Source organism: Oncorhynchus masou, chromosome 5, assembly GCF_036934945.1.
Source record: "Oncorhynchus masou masou isolate Uvic2021 chromosome 5, UVic_Omas_1.1, whole genome shotgun sequence".
Classification (NCBI taxonomy): Eukaryota; Metazoa; Chordata; class Actinopteri; order Salmoniformes; family Salmonidae; genus Oncorhynchus; species Oncorhynchus masou.
The window spans coordinates 21598571-21618166 of NC_088216.1; the positions used below are offsets into that span (position 1 = coordinate 21598571).

The 19596-nt window shown below is 43.8% G+C and overlaps 1 protein-coding gene across 10 annotated transcripts in view; it reads left to right on the forward strand.

Annotated features, from left to right (window-relative positions):
• LOC135536872 (regulating synaptic membrane exocytosis protein 2-like) overlaps positions 1 to 19596 on the forward strand; it is a 118106-nt gene that overhangs the window by 95573 nt on the left and 2937 nt on the right. For 4 of the 10 annotated variants that reach the window (XM_064963154.1, XM_064963103.1, XM_064963110.1 and 1 more), the window contains 13 exons: positions 379 to 468; positions 2408 to 2485; positions 3041 to 3109; positions 3988 to 4101; positions 4391 to 4494; positions 5230 to 5333; positions 6270 to 6430; positions 6710 to 6862; positions 15686 to 15903; positions 17534 to 17678; positions 18007 to 18122; positions 18942 to 19043; positions 19280 to 19419. In XM_064963154.1, coding sequence (XP_064819226.1) covers positions 379 to 468; positions 2408 to 2485; positions 3041 to 3109; positions 3988 to 4101; positions 4391 to 4494; positions 5230 to 5333; positions 6270 to 6430; positions 6710 to 6862; positions 15686 to 15903; positions 17534 to 17678; positions 18007 to 18122; positions 18942 to 19043; positions 19280 to 19419 — 1594 coding nt within the window. Of the gene's footprint in view, positions 1 to 378; positions 469 to 2407; positions 2486 to 3040; positions 3110 to 3987; positions 4102 to 4390; positions 4495 to 5229; positions 5334 to 6269; positions 6431 to 6709; positions 6863 to 14621; positions 15623 to 15685; positions 15904 to 15927; positions 16683 to 17533; positions 17679 to 18006; positions 18123 to 18941; positions 19044 to 19279; positions 19420 to 19596 lie in introns of those variants that run through there. The other 6 variants (XM_064963129.1, XM_064963123.1, XM_064963118.1 and 3 more) reach the window with 6 other exon arrangements.

The following is a 19596-nucleotide window of genomic DNA, read 5'->3' on the forward strand; positions in this document are numbered from 1 at the left end:
TCACCCAGTCCACTCTCCTCCTCCACCAAGAGCAAGTTCCCATGACAACGCTCCAACCTTCTCATCAGGTGGACTGACTGTACAGTGTGGCCGCAAAGGACCGCTATTGTAATGAATGGAGGTTTACAACCCCCTTATAAGTTTGTTCTGTATCTAATGTTTGATCCTTCTTTTCTTTCTGTCTCTCGTTTCCCCCTCCCACCTCTATTTGCAATTCCTTCCTTCTGTCTTGGACTCTTTATTTCCCTCGATTCTCTCTCTCTTTCTTTGTTTTTTTTCTCACTCTACCATTCCTTCCCTCTGTCTTGCACGCTTCCTTTCACTCTGTCCCACCTCTTCCTCTTTTCCCTTCCTTCTCTTCCCTCGGTGCTTCTGTAGTGATCTGCAGCCCAGTCTGGACCGGGTGAGGAGTGCCAGCACCACCTGCCTCAGGCCTGACACCAACCTCCACTCTCCTGATAAAGACAGGTACACACACACCAACCTCCACTCTCCTGATAAAGACAGGTAACACACACACCAACCTCCACTCTCCTGATAAAGACAGGTACACACACACCAACCTCCACTCTCCTGATAAAGACAGGTACACACACACCAACCTCCACTCTCCTGATAAAGACAGGTACACATACAACAACTTCCGCTCTCCTGATAGAGACAGGTACACACACACCAACCTCCACTCTCATGATAAAGACAGGTACACACACACCAACCTCCACTCTCCTGATAAAGACAGGTACACACACACCAACCTCCACTCTCCTGATAAAGACAGGTACACATACAACAACTTCCGCTCTCCTGATAAAGACAGGTACACACACACCAACCTCCACTCTCCTGATAAAAACAGGTACACACACACCAACCTCCACTCTCCTGATAAAGACAGGTAGACACACACCAACCTCCACTCTCATGATAAAGACAGGTAACACACACACCAACCTCCACTCTCATGATAAAGACAGGTAGACACACACCAACCTCCACTCTCCTGATAAAGACAGGTAGACACACACCAACCTCCACTCTCATGATAAAGACAGGTAGACACACACCAACCTCCACTCTCCTGATAAAGACAGGTAACACACACACCAACTTCCACTCTCATGATAAAGACAGGTAGACACACACCAACCTCCACTCTCCTGATAAAGACAGGTACACACACACCAACTTCCACTCTCATGATAAAGACAGGTAACACACACACCAACCTCCACTCTCATGATAAAGACAGGTAGACACACACCAACCTCCACTCTCCTGATAAAGACAGGTAACACACACACCAACTTCCACTCTCATGATAAAGACAGGTAGACACACACCAACCTCCACTCTCGTGATAAAGACAGGTAACACACACACCAACCTCCACTCTCATGATAAAGACAGGTAGACACACACCAACCTCCACTCTCCTGATAAAGACAGGTAACACACACACCAACCTCCACTCTCATGATAAAGACAGGTAGACACACACCAACCTCCACTCTCATGATAAAGACAGGTAGACACACACCAACCTCCACTCTCATGATAAAGACAGGTAGACACACACCAACCTCCACTCTCCTGATAAAGACAGGTAGACACACACCAACCTCCACTCTCATGATAAAGACAGGTAGACACACACCAACCTCCACTCTCCTGATAAAGACAGGTAACACACACACCGACTTCCACTCTCATGATAAAGACAGGTAGACACACACCAACCTCCACTCTCATGATAAAGACAGGTAACACACACACCAACCTCCACTCTCATGATAAAGACAGGTAGACACACACCAACCTCCACTCTCATGATAAAGACAGGTACACACACACCAACCTCCACTCTCATGATAAAGACAGGTAGACACACACCAACCTCCACTCTCATGATAAAGACAGGTAGACACACACCAACCCCCTCTATAGGAGATAACCTACTGCACCTCCTTTTCTAGGTTTACAATGTTTCTTTAGTAATTGAACGTTCTTAATTCTCGCAAATACTGTAAAAAAAAACAATCATTTGAGTGTTCTATTTTCCCAGAGTATATCAATACGTTGAATCAACAAAGATTCAACATCACACAACATCACCCGTTCTTGTCATGCATGTTATCTATCAATTTTGTTCACCACTAGCTCCTCAGTGTATATTGAGAGGTGCTGAGCAACACAGTGACTACACAATAACAGCTCTTTCACATTGACCTGCACAATAATTCCCACCTACTGTCACTGACTGTTTTGGCCAGCAGAGGCATTCTAGTTGCCAGGGAATCCCAATGATTTTAGCTCATTCTAAACTAACATGAACCCAGCCCTCCCTCACTGTGTCCCTCTCCCTGTTTCCCCACTTGGGGGATGCCTCACCCCACCACACCTCCAGATGCTCCAACTCTCTGCCCCGCAGACAGCCCGCAGGCCCCAGGATTTTAGTAGAGCAGGCCTCCCCAGAGGAAGAAAGGTACTGGGTACCGATCTAGCCCTACCCTTACCTCCCAGGACCCAAGCTGCAGTCCTGCTACTGTACTTGCTTAGCACTGCGTGGCTACTAAAGATTTCCTCTAACCATAAGCCTAACCCTTGCGCTAGCCCTGCCCTAAACCTAACCCTAACCCTGCACTTTATAGCTTTCCTAGATGTTCTAGATTACAGTGTAAGCTGGTGGGTTGTTGTAACGCTGTAGTTACTGCTCCTCTTGCTGCTTCACCTTAGTGACCTGCACCTGACTTCCTGCTTCCTCTGCTACACATCTGACTTCCACGTGCTCTGTTGTCATGGTGTTGTGATGTTTCTGTTCTGAACAGTTAGTAGCAAGCAATGTAGTAGTGCAACATAGTCGTCTAAAATGTTGCATCAACATTTTTTTTTTTTAACAAAATCATTCCAGCCAAAGCATCTCTTTTATTTGAAATAAAACACCAGCTGACCGCGCATTCAAGATGAGTCTTTAGTTTTGTTTCTCCATTGGGTTACCCATCCTCCATTTTGTCTTCTTCTCATGTCCTCCATGTCACAGGCAGTCAGGGAGCCTGGGCAGACCTGACAGTCAGAGAGGTAACAGCAAGAAAGGCCTGGAGGCTGACAGGTAAAGGTCATTCTTTCATTCATTCATTCACCCCATCCCTCTCTCATACACCCTCATTCATCCTGTCCTCTATCTGGATGGAGATCGTCGCTCTTCAAAACTAGAATGGGTTGATGTCTGATGTCAATCTGAATTGTTACAAATTGTGACGTTGCTGTGAATGCAATTTTGCAGCACAGCAAAACCTTTTCTAAATGAGCGTTGTTAAGGTGTACTGTCAGTAGACCTATCGCCCTAGTTCTGTGTTTTCTTGAATTGTTATGTTCTTCATTATGGTTTTATGATTTACATTGTGGGCCATAAGGTCCTTCATTATGGTTTTATGATTTACATTGTGGGCCATAAGGTCCTTCATTATGTTCAATATGATTTACATTGTGGGCCATAAGGTCCTTCATTATGTTCAATATGATTTACATTGTGGGCCATAAGGTCCTTCATTATGTTGAATATGATTTACATTGTGGGCCATAAGTTCCTTCATTATGTTGAAAATGATATTCATTGTGGGCCATAAGGTCCTTCATTATATTGAATATGATTTACATTGTGGGCCATAAGGTCCTTCATTATGTTGAGTCTGATTTACATTGTGGGCCATAAGGTCCTTCATTATGTTTTTATGATTTACATTGTGGGCCATAAGTTCCTTCATTATGTTGAATATGATTTACATTCTGGGCCATAAGGTCCTTCATTATGTTGAATATGATTTACATTGTGGGCCATAAGGTCCTTCATTGTGTTTTTATGATTTACATTGTGGGCCATAAGTTCCTTCATTATGTTGAATATGATTTACATTCTTTACCATTTATATCATTTAGCTTTCTTTCGTTTGTTTGTTCTTTTCTTTCCACGTGGCCTGTTGATGCCAGTCGTATCCAGCCCACCTCTATACTGAGGGGCAGTAGGGGGAGAGGGGGACCGCTGCGCCCCTTTAACCAGACACCCCTGGGGGGATCTGCCCCTAACTCAGCACGACAGGACAGGTGCATGCTGGTGCCCTAAAATATACCCCCTTAGCACCCCCTTGTTGTACCCCTTTGTCCTGTTTTGACCTCTGTGCTCCCTATACCTCACTGTTCTGCTGCTCTTATTGGTGTGGGAGCAGTAAACCAATCACATCTGTTCTCTCTTGTGTATGGTCAAGGATGTAGCCACCCTGGGTTTTATATATGCTAGAATGGGCCTACTGTGGAGGAGTTGAACTCATTCACTTGTATTTCATTTCTCTTTCTCCTATTCTCTCTTTTTCTGCCTCTTGTCTCTCTCTCTCAGAACACACACCCACAGCCCCTCCCCTCCTACGGGGACTCCCCAGTCAGGTCGCAGGGGCAGACAGCTGCCACAGGTTCCTGCCAGAAGCAGTAGTGTAGAGCAAGGTAGGCTGTCAAGGAGTGTGTGTGTCTGTCTGTCTGTCTGTCTGTCTGTCTGTCTGTGCGTGTCATGATGTGTCTCGTCCTACAACTACGACCAATCAAAACCATTTTGTCTGAGTACTCTTCCTCAATCTTCTCTGTTTCTTTACATTCCTCATTCTCTTCTACCTCCATGTACATGAAGAAAATATACCTGTAGATAATAAACCGTTTGATGCGAGTAAACCTAATGAAAAAGGTAATTCTATGGCACGACTGTATCTGACCCAACTTTATATTATGTTTTAGATTTTAGAACCTTTCTATCCAGTAGATGTGATTAGCTTTTTCCCTCTTTATATCCCCCAACAATTATGACCCTCTGTGCACGCTGTAGTATTCCGTACATGACATCTAATGAAAGTGATGCACAGCATGCGCCACTTAGTGTTCAAATAGAGCAATGACACTTAGAGTACTGTACACTTGTCTAACACCTCCAATCACCTCCTGTTCCTCTGTTCACCTTGTTCCCGGGTGTAGTTTCCCCTGGTACAGATCTAGGATCAGATTTCCCTTCCCCGAAACCTAACCTTAAACATAAGTAGGGGAGATGAAAAACTGACCCAAGATCAGCGTCTAGGAGCAACTTCACCCTACATCGTTCACCTTCACTGTCATTCACCTGAGAGGTTGCGTGTTTCTCGTGTAATTTACTGTATTATTACTGTATTCATTAATTAAGTCATTTCCTCCCAGCTCTAGCAGTAGAGGAGCGAGCCAGACAGATGAACATGAAAGTACATTCCTACCGGCCTTCAGCATCCCATGACCCCGAGACGGACCTCAAGACCAAACGAGAGGTCAGTACTGCTGCATCTCTCTGCTGGAAGACAGGCACTATTTCCTGGTCCACCTTAACATTACAACTCTGTTGTAGTTATATAGTTCTAGACCTAGAGCTACAATATATTAACTGTCGTTTAAGATGGCCATTGTCCTTCACACACAAAAAGTTGGAGAGTTTTCCATGCTGATTACTTTTTCATTGTCAGTTACAACACAGATGCCACTTTGGGTATTGGGGAGCAGTGGTTTAGAGTACTTAAGTAAAAATACTTGAAAGTACTAGGTAAGTAGTTTTTGGGGGTATCTGCACTTTACTTTAGTATTTACATTTTTGACAACTTTTATTTATTTTTCATTACAAAGAAAATAATGTACTTTTTACTCCATACATTTTTGCTGAAACCCAAAAAGTACTCGTTACATTTTGAATGCTTAGCAGGACAGGACAATGGTCAAATTCATGCACTTATCAAGAGAACAACCCTGGTCATCCCTATTGCCTCGGATCTGGCGGACTCACAAAACACAAATGCTTTATTTGTAAATGATGTCTGAACGTTGGAGTGTGCCCCTGGCTATCCGTAAATTTAAAAAACAAGAAAATAGTGCCTTCTGGTCTTTGACATGATTTCTACTTTTACTTTTAATACTTAAGTATATTTTAGCAATTACTTTTACTTTTGAAACTTAAGTATATTTAAAACCAAATACTTTAAGACTTTTACTCAAGTAGTATTTTACTGGGTGACGTTCACTTTTACTTGAGTCCTTTTCTATTAAAGTATCTTTACTTTTACTCAAGTATGACAATTGGGTCGTTTTTCCACCACTGTTGGGGAGCAGATCTACACATAAACCTCAGCTAGACACCAGTATTTTATTGGACCTACTGTATGTACAGTAACTATGTACAGTAACTATCTTCCTCTCTCCTCTCTCACCGCCTTCAGATGTATGCGGATCAGCGGCGGAGCTCTGACAACGTGTCGGCCCGCTCGTCAGACAGTGACATGAGTGACGCGTCGGCCCTATCCCGCGCCAGCAGTGCCTCACGCCTCAGCAGCACCTCCTACATGTCCATCCAATCAGAACGCCCGCGCGGGCGGCTCAGGTCGGTACCCCGCTATGTTCTTACAAGATCATTTACAAGGTAATTGAGCATCAAGAACCAATTGAAGATATTGAAGAAATCAAAATCACAGTGTGGAGTTTGTTGTTCTGTCAGTCGTGCCCCTTCTTCTATCAGTCTGTGTTCCTTTCGTCTGTCTTTTTTCTGCATGCTAATGGGAGCACGTTTCAATCTTTTTGCATGATCGTGTTCCTCTGTGAATACTTGCGTTGCATACACACAAACACACACGGTGGGCAAACCCAAAATGAATGGACACAGGTCCAAGTCTTTAGAGGACGAGAAGAAGGAGAGGAGGATCTCGTGGGGGATGAATGGAGAGCAGGAGAGGATGAGGGCAGCAGGGAAGAGACGGTTCTCTCAAGAGCTGAAGAGGAGGAGACACACTGTGTCTGGGGACCCCAAAGACGCCAGGTAAAGAAAAGAGAAAAGGTCCCTCGCTCCGTCACGGGATGGAGGGACCTACAATGGGCCATGGCAGACAAGGGCCCATATTTTAGGGACCTCACATAATCGCTGTGTACCCACTAACCATGGTCCCCTTAACCCCATTGATCTTGTTGTTTACCTGTAAAAGCCTCAACCACCTACTGTAACTGTCACCTAGTGTCCCCTCAAACCTACCTGGCTTTACATCACGTGTCAAACTCATTCCAAGGATGGCCGAATGTCTGCGGGTTTTCGCTCCACCCTTATACTTGATTGATGGATAAAGGTCACTAATTAGTAAGGAACTCCTCTCACCTGGTTGTCTTGGTCTTAATTGAAGTGAAAGACCAAAAACTTGCTGCAGTCTGCCCTCCATTGAATGATACCTCTGCTTTACATGTACAAACTAGTGTCCCCTCAAACCCACCTGCCTTACATGTACAAACTAGTGTCCCCTCAAACCCACCTGCCTTACATGTACAAACGAGTGTCCCCTCAAATCCAGCACAGTCTTATTATACTCTCTTAGCCACCCGTCCCATAGTCCAACAGCCTCACTCACATAACCCCACCCATAACTTCCCTCCCCGCACAGCCCTAACGTCCCTACGGCTGACCAGTCCAGTCCACCACAGCCTGCCTGCTGACACGGACAAATGACCCAATCCCCTGAGCCTCTCCTGGGCAGGCCCTTATTAACAGCCTAATGTTTTCTAAGTGTGTGCGTGTGTGCGTGTGTGTGTGTGTGCATGTGTGTGTGTGTGTGTGTGTGTGTGCGTCTTTCCAAACAGAGTGGTTATAAAACAGAGGGCCCAGGGTTTTTGACATATGTTCTAAGAGATAGATCATAGCTATTGTGGACTGGATAGATTATGGAATGTGGTGGGTTGATCGCTGGTTTCTCAGATTGCTGCAGACTGGCTCCAGGTCAGTTTGAAGGTACCTGATAAAAGATATTGGATTCATACAGTATAATGAAGACTGGTTGAGGCAGCAGCTACTCTTTCTGGGGTTCAGCAAAATGAAGGCAGTTATACAATTTTATAAACATTACAATACATTCACAACAGATTTCACAATATATTAAGTGTGTGCCATCAGGCCTTATCAATTTCTCTCAGCCAATCATCAGTCATTTATGTAAGTGCTGTGCTTGTTGAATGTCCTTCCCTATAAGCGCACTGAAAGTCTGTTGTCAATTACTGTAAAATAGCATTGTGTCTGGTCAAACACAATTTTTTCCAAAGTTTACAAAGGGTTGGTAACACGCTGATTGGTCGGCTTTTTGAGCCAGTAAAGGGGGCTTTACTGTCCTTAGGTAGGGGAATAACTTTATCTTTCCTCCAGGCCTGAGGGCATACACGTTCTAGTAGGCTTATATTGAAGATATAGCAAATTTGAGTGTCAATATTGTCCACTATCATCCTCAGTCATTTTCCATCCACGTTGTCAGATCCCGGTGACTTGTCATTGTTCATAGACAACAATAATTTTTTCACCTCTTCCACATTTACTTTACGGAATTCAAAATTACAATGCTTGTCTTTCATAATTTGGTCAGATATACTTGGATGTGTAGTGTCAGCATTTGTTGCTGGCATGTCATGCCTAAATTTGTTTATCTTGCCAATGAAAAAAATCATTAAATGAGTTGGCAATATCAGTGGGTTTTGTGATGAATGAGCCATCTGATTCAATGAATGATGGAGCAGAGTTTGCCTTTTTGCCTAAAATGTAATTTAAGGTAATCCAAAGCTTTTTACTATCATTCTTTATGTAATTTATCTTTGTTTCAAAGTGTAGTTTTCTTCTTTTTATTCAGTTTACTCACATGATTTCTCAATTTGCAGTATGTTTGCCAATTGGTTGTACAGCCAGACCTGTTTGCCATTTCTTTTGCCTCATCCCTCTCAACCATACAATTTTTAAATTCTTCATCAGTCCATGGGGATTTAACAGTTTTACAATAATTTTGTTCATGGGTGCATGCTTATTAGTAACTGGGATAAGCAATTTCATAAATGTGTCAAGTGCGTCATCTGATTGCTCCTCATTACACATCACGGACCAACAAATATTCTTTATATCAACAACATAAGAATCACTACAAATCTTATTGTAAGACCTCTTATACACTATATTAGGCCCAGCCTTTGGAACTTTGGTTTTCCTAGATATGGCTACTACATTGTGATCACTACATCCGATGGATCTGGATACTGCTTTCAAGCAAATTTCTGCGGCAATAGTAAAGATGTGATCAATACATGTTGATGATTTCATTCCTGTGCTGTTTGTAAATACCCTGGTAGGTTGATTGATAACCTGAACCAGGTTGCAGGCAGTAGTTACAGTTTGAAGCTTTCTCTTGAGTGGGCAGCTTGATGAAAGCAAAGTCAATATTTAAATCACCCAGAAAATATATCTCTCTATTGATATCACATAAATTATCAAGCATTTCACATGTTATCCAGATACTGATTGTTAGCACTTGGTGGTTTATAGCAGCTTCCCACCAGAATAGACTTTAGGTGAGGCAGATGAACCTGTAGAAATATTACTTCAACAGTATTTAACATGAGATCCTCTCTAAGCATTACAGGAATGTGGTTCTGAATAACAACAGCCACACCTCCACCTTTGGCATTCCTGTCTTTTCTGTAGATGTTATAACCATGTATTGCTACCACTGTATCATCAAAGATATTATCTAAGTGAGTTTCAGAGATTGTCAGAATATGAATGTCCTCTGTTACTAGCAAATGATTGATTTCATGAACCTTGTTCTTTAAGCTACATATGTTAACATGGGCTATTTTTAACACTTCTGGGATGCTTAATTGTTTTTCTTGTTTTACTGGGAAGCTTAGCAGAGGTAGACATCCTCTGGTTATTTATATTAGCACATGGTGAGCTGCACACAGTGGACTTCCTGCTAGGGGACACCACCCCAGTGCTAACAGTATAACACTGGCTCATAGGAATGTAATTGCTGTAGAATGAGCAGAGACATTCAGGGCAGTAAGAGGGACATAATTGAGGTTACTTACGTTGTGTCTTCCAACGCCCTTGAAACATTATGACAACTCTGTGACACAATGGCAGGGATTAAATCAGCTGGACTTGGGTCAAAGAACCCAAATGATTTGGGTGGATACCATCTTCCTTATAATTCGAGCTTTGTTTCCAGAAGTTATCAAAATTGTCAATAAGTGTTACAGCGACAGAGCTGCAATCGTCTCGTAGCCAGTTATGGAAGACGAAAAGTCTGCTGAACCCTTCAATGCCACGATTTAGGGAGGGCCAGATATTATGAGGTGTTTGTTGGTGTGAAGTAGTGACCCAAACAGTTCCTTCAAATCCATCTTCAGCTGTAATGAGCTGCCCTTCATAATGTCATTCGACCCCAAATGAACCATGGCAGTATCAGTCCCCGGTGACTGACTCACAGCCACGGGAAGCAACCTGGGGATATCCTGAACTTTTGCCCCAGGAAAACACAAAGTCCTTGCCCCAGGTACAGATATATGCCTCACCATCGAACTCCCTATCACAATAGCCGGATTGATCCAGCCTCGGCTGTGTCTCGAAGCTGATTGCAAGGCCAGAGCAACATAACTCACCTGAATAGAGGGCTGCTGAGACGCCGGCTGCATGCAGGCCACAACAGCCAAAGGGACAGAGCTCTGATCCAGAGAGCACAGCCCAGCGGAGGTGGGCCGCGGTGGTCCAGGCTGTGCTCAGCCAATTGATTGACTAGGACGGGGAGAGGTACATGTTTCAAACAGACCACCATCGCCCCGTAGCACTCGCGTCGGTAGCCATGAAGTGCTTTGAAAGGCTGGTCATGGCTCACATCAACACTATCATCCCAGAAACCCTAGACCCACTCCAATTCGCATGCCGCCCAAACAGATCCACAGATGACATAATCTCAATCGCACTCCACACTGCCATTTTCCACCTGGACAAAAGGAACACCTATGTGAGGATGCTGTTCATTGACTACAGCTCAGCGTTCAACACCATAGTGCCAACAAAGCTAATCACTAAGCTAAGGAGCCTGTAACTAAACACCTCCCTCTGTTACTGGATCCTGGACTTCCTGACGTGCCGCCCCAGGTGGTAAGGGTAGGCAACAACACAACACAAAAATTGAATAAGAATCTAGTCACCCAAGTCATAGACTGTTCTCTCTTCTACCGCACGGCAAGCGGTACCAGAGTGCCAAGTCTAGGTCCAAAAGGCTCCTTAACAGCTTCTACCCCCTAGCCATAAAACTACTGAACAATTAATCAAATGGCCACCCGGACTATTTACATTGACCCCCCCCCTTTGTTTTTACACTGCTGCTACTCGCCGTTTATTATCTATGCATAGTCACTTTACCCCTACCTACATGTACAAATTACCTCGACTAACCTGTACCCCCACACATTGGCACGATACCGGTATCCCCTGTATATAGCCTCATTATTGTTATGTCATTTTCTTGTGTTACTTTTTATTTTAAAAATTGCTTTAGTTTATTTCATAAATATTTTCATTAACTTGATTTCTTGAACTTAATTGTTGGTTAAGGGCTTGTCAGTAAACATTTCACAGTAAGGTCTACACCTGTTGTATTCGGTGCAGGTGACAAATAATATTTGATTTGATTTGACATCCACAGCCATAGAGGGAACACCCAAGTTCCCGGCAGAAGACAGCTGGCACAGGTGCTAAAAGCGATTTGAATTGTGTCTGGACGCGGGGCACGAAGGCAGGCGCGCAGAGAACGATTTTTCTCCTACTTTCTGGTTCCGAGACGCATCCATTGATGCTCACCTGATGTCGAACAATGAGAAGCCATTTCCTGGTTCTAGCTAGTAGACGGGTGCCGTGGCAGAAACTGACCATAGTCCAGGAAGGTACCATTATGATCCTCTTGGAGGTTTTGATAGGAAGCATTTAAAGATGCTAATAGACTCATGGAATCCTTACTCAGTTCAAGGCGCTTGGTCAGATTTGTTTATTTCTTAATGAAGAGTAATATTCCTTTCTTTAGCTGCATCAAGTTCAATATCTTTTTCACAAATGAAGGTATCCATTAGACCATTCCCCGTGACAACTACAAACATGTCACAGATTCATCACTTAATAGCACGCAAGTCCCCAGCAGATTCAAAGGAGTTCACTGCTGAACGCCTACATTTCCCGGTGCCGCCAGGGACTAAGAGGCTCCCTCCATGGCCGCTGACACCCCTACCAGTGCCTCGCACAACTGTGTCGTCAGTCTCTCGTTGAATGTGGAGAGCGAGAGAGAAGCGCAAGGGGGGTGGATGATGGCTGGTTCGGTTGTCGGTGGCAGGTTGCCGGCTATGTGCTATGCACTGGCCCGGCTGAATGTTAGCGTTTGGTGTAGCCTCCCGGAGCTGTTTCAGGCGTGTCCCCAGTGTCTGTAGTCATGGCGGATACAAAACATACAGTTACAGCATGTGCTGGCCAATAATTGGAGTCACATGCGAGGAAATAAGGACTTTCCTTTGGTAGTTTTATAGAGAGACTTGTATAAGTTGAGCTCTTGTTAGCCTGGCTCCATTGTTGATATCCAGGTACCATATAAATGGGTGAGCGCTTCACGGCAGACTGTAACCATTTCACTCTGTTTTGTTTGTAGCTACAGTGGCTTGCGAAAGTATTCACCCCCTTGGCATTTTTCCTATTTTGTTGCCTTACAACCTGGAATTAAAATAGATTTTAGGGGGGGTTGTATCATTTTATTTACACAACATGCCTACCACTTTGAAGATGGAAAATATTTTTTCTTGTGAAAAAAAAACAAGAAATAAGACAAAAAAAACTGAAAACTTGAGCATGCATAACTATTCACCCCCCAAAGTCAATACATTGTAGAGCCACCTTTTGCAGCAATTACAGCTGCAAGTCTCTTGGAGTATGCCTCTATAAGCTTGGCACATCAGGCCACTGTTTTTTTCCCATTCTTCAAGGCAAAACTGCTCCAGCTCCTTCAAGTTGGATGGGTTCTGCTGGTGTACAGCAATCTTTAAGTCATACCACAGATTCTCAATTGGATTGAAGTCTGGGCTTTGACTAGGCCATTCCAAGACATTTAAATGTTTTCCCTTAAATCATTCGAGTGTTGCTTTAGCAGTATGCTTAGGGTCATTGTCCTGCTGGAAGGTGAACCTCCGTCCCAGTCTGAAATCTCTGGAAGATTGTAACAACTTTCCTTTAAGAATTTCCCTGTATTTAGCAGCATCCATCATTCCTTCAGTTCTGACTAGTTTCCCAGTCCCTGACTAGTTTCCCAGTCCATGTGTTTGCTTATTTCTTTCTTTAAGCAATGGCCACTCTACCGTAAAGCCCATCTCTGTGGAATGTACAGCTTAAAATGGTCCTATGGACAGACACTCCAATCTCAGCTGTGGCGCTTTGCAGCTCCTTCAGGGCTATATTTAGTCTCTTTGTTGCCTCTCTGATTAATGCCCTTTTTTCCTGGTCCGTGAGTTTTGGTGGGTGGCCCTCTCTTGGCAGGTTTGTTGTGGTGCCATATTTTTTTTATTAAATGATGAATTTAATGGTGCTCCGTGGGATGTTCAAAGTTTTGGATATTTTTTTATAACCCAATCCTGATCTGTACTTCTCCACAACTTTGTCCCTGACCTGTTTGGAGAGCTCCTTGGTCTTCATGGTGCAGCTTGCTTGGTGGTGCCCCTTGCCTAGTGGTGTTGCAGACTCTGGGGCCTTTCAGAACAGGTGTATATATACTGAGATCATGTGACACTTAGATTGCACACAGGTGGACTTTATTTACTTAATTATGAGACTCCTGAAGGTAATTGGTTGCACCAGATCTTATTTAAGGGAATCATTGCAAAGGGGTGAATACATACTGTATGCACGTATCTCTTTTCATTTTTTTTATTGTTATTTATTTTCTGAAACAAGTCATTCATTTCATTTCACTTCACCAATTTTGACTATTTTGTGTTTGTCCATTACATGAAATCCAAATAAAAATGAATTTAAATTACAGGTTGTAATGCAACTAAATAAAAATGCCACGGGGGGTGAATACTTTTGCAAGGCACTGTACATCTTGTTTGGCCAACATTGTGTCTAATCACTACGGTTCACACTGAGCTTGTTATGTGCAGAAAGTAGTCCATCCCTTTTTCCAACTGATCAGATCTGATCTGATCTGTCGATAGCGCCTGCAGAATTCAGGGCATCAATGTTGTTGAGAAAAGTAGCAACACTTTTGTAGTTCCTGATGGCTAACGCTGTCTTTCAAAAACGGCACGGTAGAAAGGCCCCAGGTCAATGTGGAGTTGTTTGATGGAGATACTTGGATGCATACAGTATATTGATGATTGTCCCGAAGTCAGTTTGGAGGTGCTTGGTTATGAGACTTAGCTGCCTATGAGAGGAGGTGTGGACGTTATGGACTCCTCTGACTCTGTCCCTTTATATCCTCCCGTCTTCCTCAATCCTCCTTCTTCTTCTCTCTCCATCTGAGGCTGCTATATTCTATCAGTCACATTATTACATTTCAGTGTATGGCTTAATTGTTCAATGCGGGGAAATATGTTTGGTAATTTGAGCTGACATACAACATCACATGTGATATAGTCTCCTTGTTTATTTGGCTTGATTTAATGTTGTGCATGTGGTTGTGTGTGTCAACTTTCGTTGTTGTGTCCTGTGCCTCTGTGTGTCTGCGTGTGTGTTTGTACGTCAGTGTGTATCTCAGATCTCTCCTGGCATGCATCCTGTGCTCCCGCTGTCCAGACCCCCCCTGGACCTCTTCTGAGCTGGAGTACCCTCCTCCCTACCCCACCGCCAGCCCTTGCCCCTTCATCACCCCCCTCCACGGGGCTGAGGAGAGGCCCCAGGCCACTCTACCCCTCCCTAGCTCCCTGGTCACATGGAGAGGGTCCACGATGGGTATGCGGGACGGGGGCAGTGTGGCGGGGCTCTCCTGCAGCACCCCGACCCCTTTAGAGGAGATGGACATGCACCAGCTCCTCCGAACCCCTAGAAAGCGCCACAGAGCACTGAGTGTCATCTGTCCCTGCTGTATGTTGGCCTGTCTGAGGAGAAGAAGCCTGAACAGCTAAGGCTATTGGCTGAGACTGAGAGACTCATTTATATTACAAAAGGGCCACACACACATACATATATATATATATATATATACTTATATCAGAGGAGGTTGGTGGGGGATCGGAGGACGGGCTATAGGAGGACGGGCTCATTGTAATGACTGGAGTGGAATAAATGGAATGGAGTCAAACATGTGGTTTCCATCTGTTTGAAGTGTTTGATACCTTCCATTGATTCCATTCCAGCCATTACAATGAGCCCATCCTCATATAGCACCTCCCACCAGCCTCCACTGATATATATAATATACATTGTAATGTATTTTAATTCTATTTCAGTGTTATCGACCAATACAGAGTTGTATGGGATTTTGGAAGCGTATTTGGAAATTTTAGATCATTTGATATCATTGAGATAATTTTTTAGTTTTGAAATCTTTTGGAGTCTGTTCAGGCTTTCTTGTATCATCAATATCAATATCATCAATATCATATAAACTCATTACAATCACTCACCAATCATTGTATGCCTCGTATCATACTGTATAATATCCTTATAAATTATTGAAGTTTATTATACTGCTGTGTTTTCCCCCACTAAAGTGAAGGTAACCCCTTATGTTTTAAGTTCCTCTGCTCATTTCATATCTCAAGACTGTGGTTCCAGATTGAACTTTTACTCTCCTCTCTCTCCCTCTAGTCGGCAGGTTCGTGCGGCGCCTGGCCGGACCATGCTGAAGAGCACAAGCGTGAGCGGTGAGATCTACGCGTCAGAGCGTACCGACGGCAGCCAATCGGATACGGCGCTGGGCACGGTGGGCATGGGTGGCAAGAAGAGACGCTCCAGCCTCAGTGCCAGGGTGGTCTCCATCGTCTCCAACAGACGTAGTCGCAGCACGTCGCAGATCGTCGGCCCGGGTGAGTTCAAAGGTCAAAACTGGCCCTCACCCAAATGAAGGAGACGCTCGGGATGGTTGTGGTTTGAAAATGTGCCTCGGGTATTTTGTTTTGATTTACGGTTTACATTGAAAGACGGTGGTTGACAGACATTTAACATTTGGACATTACACAGACAGTAAAAATGAGACAGTACGGACTATCAGCAAGTGTCCATGACATGATAGTTCTCAGATGTTTTTAGGGTTAAGAGTGACCTGAAGCTACCTTATAGCACTTTCATCTGAATAAGAGTAAAAAAAACAACAACAGAGAAGCAGGTGCGTCATCACTCTTGACTGCGCACCAAAATGTCCCGATGCTTGACTTCTAATCTTACGAATGCAACCCGCAAAAAAAAGCATGTTATAAAAGAGTTTCAAAACAACACGTTTCAACTCTAGATGACACCCGCTGCGGCCAAGCTCTCAGTCAGAGAGACTTGAAGGAATCTTTCTCAGCCTGGCTGGACTCACTGTAGGGTGGGGAGAGAGAGAGGAAGCAGAGAGGCAGAGAGAGAGGTAGTTGAAAGGCTCCAACTGCACTCTCTTCCTCTTCTTTTTTTGCACTCCTCTTTGTAGCTGACATAAAAAGCCATTATAAAGGAAACTAGGACCTAGGGGGGGGGGGGGGTCTCTCCATGCCTCTCTCCTCTCTCCCCATTGTTATAAAGTATAGCAGTACGATTGGTGTTCTGTGTGATGGTTGCCCTCTTTGCTGACAAAATCATAGACTTCATGTTGGGTTGAGAGAACGAGAAGGTAAGGAGGACTTGTTTTTACATTTTTCAAGCTTGAATATTTTCACATTGTTTAAGGTTAGCGTTCTTTGTCATGAATCTTGTTCTAGAGGCAGCTCTGCAGAGTGGTCATTAGCTGGCATAGCCATAAAGCCATACAATCCGATTTTAAGCCTAAGTCTAACCTTAACCCTAACCTTAACCACACTGCTAACCTTAAATTAAGACCAAAAACACACTAACATCTAGCAGAAATCGCTCCATCTAGCAGAAATCGCTCAGTTCTGCCTCCAGGGAAAGATTCATGACAATAGACATCAACCTGCGTATTATCACCATGCACTACTGTATCGTCCTTTAGGGTTGACTGTACTGTACGCCATTGTCTGTATTTGGTTGGTTGTGTTGAAGTGACGAGGGATGGAACCTTGAAATAACAAAACATGTTGTTCTTTCTCTCTAAACATCTCTCCAACCCTCTCCAACCCATTGTTCAGCTGTGATTTGTGAAAACACAAGGACAGAAAAGGATTCTTTGACTTCACGGGTCTTTCAATTTCTCTTTTGTGTCCTTTGTCCTCTGAGATGTAAAATGGTTCCTCAGCTCTGTCACTGTGTCCCATCACGACGATGAGGCAGCTAGGAATACATGGCGCCACACCTGGTTCTCCTCAAGAGGACCACAAAATAAAGCCTTCTGGCCTAAATGTGTTCATCCTCGAGAGTTCTGTTGTTTAGCACTGACCCAGAAAAACTAAGGCCTGGAAGATAGCACTTCAGGTCTCAGAAAGACAGTAGATTAGCCGTGCTAACTTAGCCATTAGCCTTAGCTATCCCCTACATTGTGTCTATTTTTGTCCTCTCCGGTACCAGAGGGGAAGGGGAAGAAGGAGAAGGGTGCGTCCATCCAGAGGAGCACAGAGACGGGCATGGCTGTAGAGATGACCAGGAACATGAGTCGACAGTCCAGTAAAGAGTCCACCAACGGCACCATGAACAGCTGCAACTCCGAGGGAAAGTCAGTATCTCCAATCTCTCTCTCTCTATAAATATATATTCATCTCTCTCTCTGTATTTCTCTCTCTCTCTCTCGCTCTCCCTGTATACTGTATGTCTCTCTCCTTTTCCTCCCTCTACCCCTCTTCTCTTCGTCACTTTCTTCCTCTTTCTGTTTATGGGTCCAAATGTTTTTTTTTTCAATGTCACATGAGTTGACATTCACTGTAAAGTAAACAACTCAGTATTTCAGCGTTACTACAGTGATTTCCATAGATAATATAACCTAGGACCCATAGGTTGTATACGGTAATTAGCTGTATATTGACTGTGTTCTTCCTCTGTTCCAGTCTGCTTTTCGGTGGGGTGCGTCTGGGACAGCCAGGCAACCAGTTCAGCGACTTCCTGGATGGTCTGGGTCCCGCCCAGCTGGTGGGCAGACAAACGCTGGCCACACCTGCCATAGGTGAGTAAATATCCCCCTATTCTGTTCCGTCTACTCATCATGTCATTGCCCTATCGTAGTTCCTCTGTGACTCCTCCCCAATTGATAACTTGATATTCAAATCAGTTTCATTGATTCAAATCGCTTCCTGCGACAGCCAAAGGTCAGGCACTGTGGTGGTTTTCCAACAGCAAGGCTCAGATCAACATAGCTGCTATTGTTTACAAAAACAACATCTTTATGTCGAAATTAACTTTTCTATACCCCTCTTTATCACACACTCACAAACTGAAACAAAACACGTGTACAATTAATTGGTTAGAGAGAGGTCTCATTTATCACTTTTATTTGTTGCTTTAGAATCGGGGTAAATTTGATTCCTGTTTTAGGCATGTCTTTGGCCATGTTCATCAAACAAAAACACCCTAATGATTGGTTGACAAATAGTGCCTCCAACAATGCAGGTGATGACTGCATGGTGCAGTTGGTGAGAAGCAACTGCAGCGACGTGAAGGTGTCTTCATCAAAAACGGCATGATCTTTGATCACATGATTTTTGGAAATGTTTATTCCCATAATGCAAAACACGACAGTGACCATCACGCGATCTGCTCGAACATCCCCCTTATCTCCTGCCTACTTCCTGTTCTGATTGGTTCAATCCAGTTCCTTTTTAGTCAACCAGAGACAAACCAGAAGGCGAGACATCAGCTGGTGTCGCATTGGTGCATATAGGAAGCCGGAACTGTGAAAAAATGATCAATAGTAAACGGCCTGAGTCGGACATCTTCCTTTATCCACCATCTTTGGTCAACTCGTTCTACTTCTTCTTCCTGCCAGGTGATATTCAGATCGGAATGATGGACAAGAAGGGTCAGCTGGAGGTGGAGGTGATCAGAGCTCGGGGCCTTGTACAAAAGCCTGGATCCAAATCCCTCCCTGGTGAGATACTGATGGTAGCGCCACCTAAGGGTGGAGGACTGCGTTGAGATAAAATATAATTCAGGGCAAAGTCCATTGAAAGTGCTTTTTTAATCCAGGAGTAGTCTTATCTGGGTCCATGTAGTCGCCCACCTAGAGAAAACTATTCAATCGGACCATGTTTAGAACCACAATTGAGTATCCTTATCCTTATCTGCCTCTTGTTTCTTTCTTTCTTTCTTTCTTTCTTTCGTCAGCTCCATACGTCAAGGTCTATCTGTTGAATAATGGAGCGTATGTAGCCAAAAAGAAAACCAAGATTGCACGGAAAACGCTGGACCCGCTGTACCAGCAAGCGCTGCAATTCGAGGAGAGCCCACAGGGTAAAGTCTTACAGGTGAGGGTCAAAGCCTTGTTCCATGAAGATAGTTCAATCACGTTTTAATTCAATAATTAAATAAATGCATCCCATGAATAATATTAAAACCATTTTTTTATTGTAATTTTATTTAACCTTTATTTAACCATTTAAGCTGTAAAGGTTTTAATCAATACATTTTTGGGGGTCTTTTTT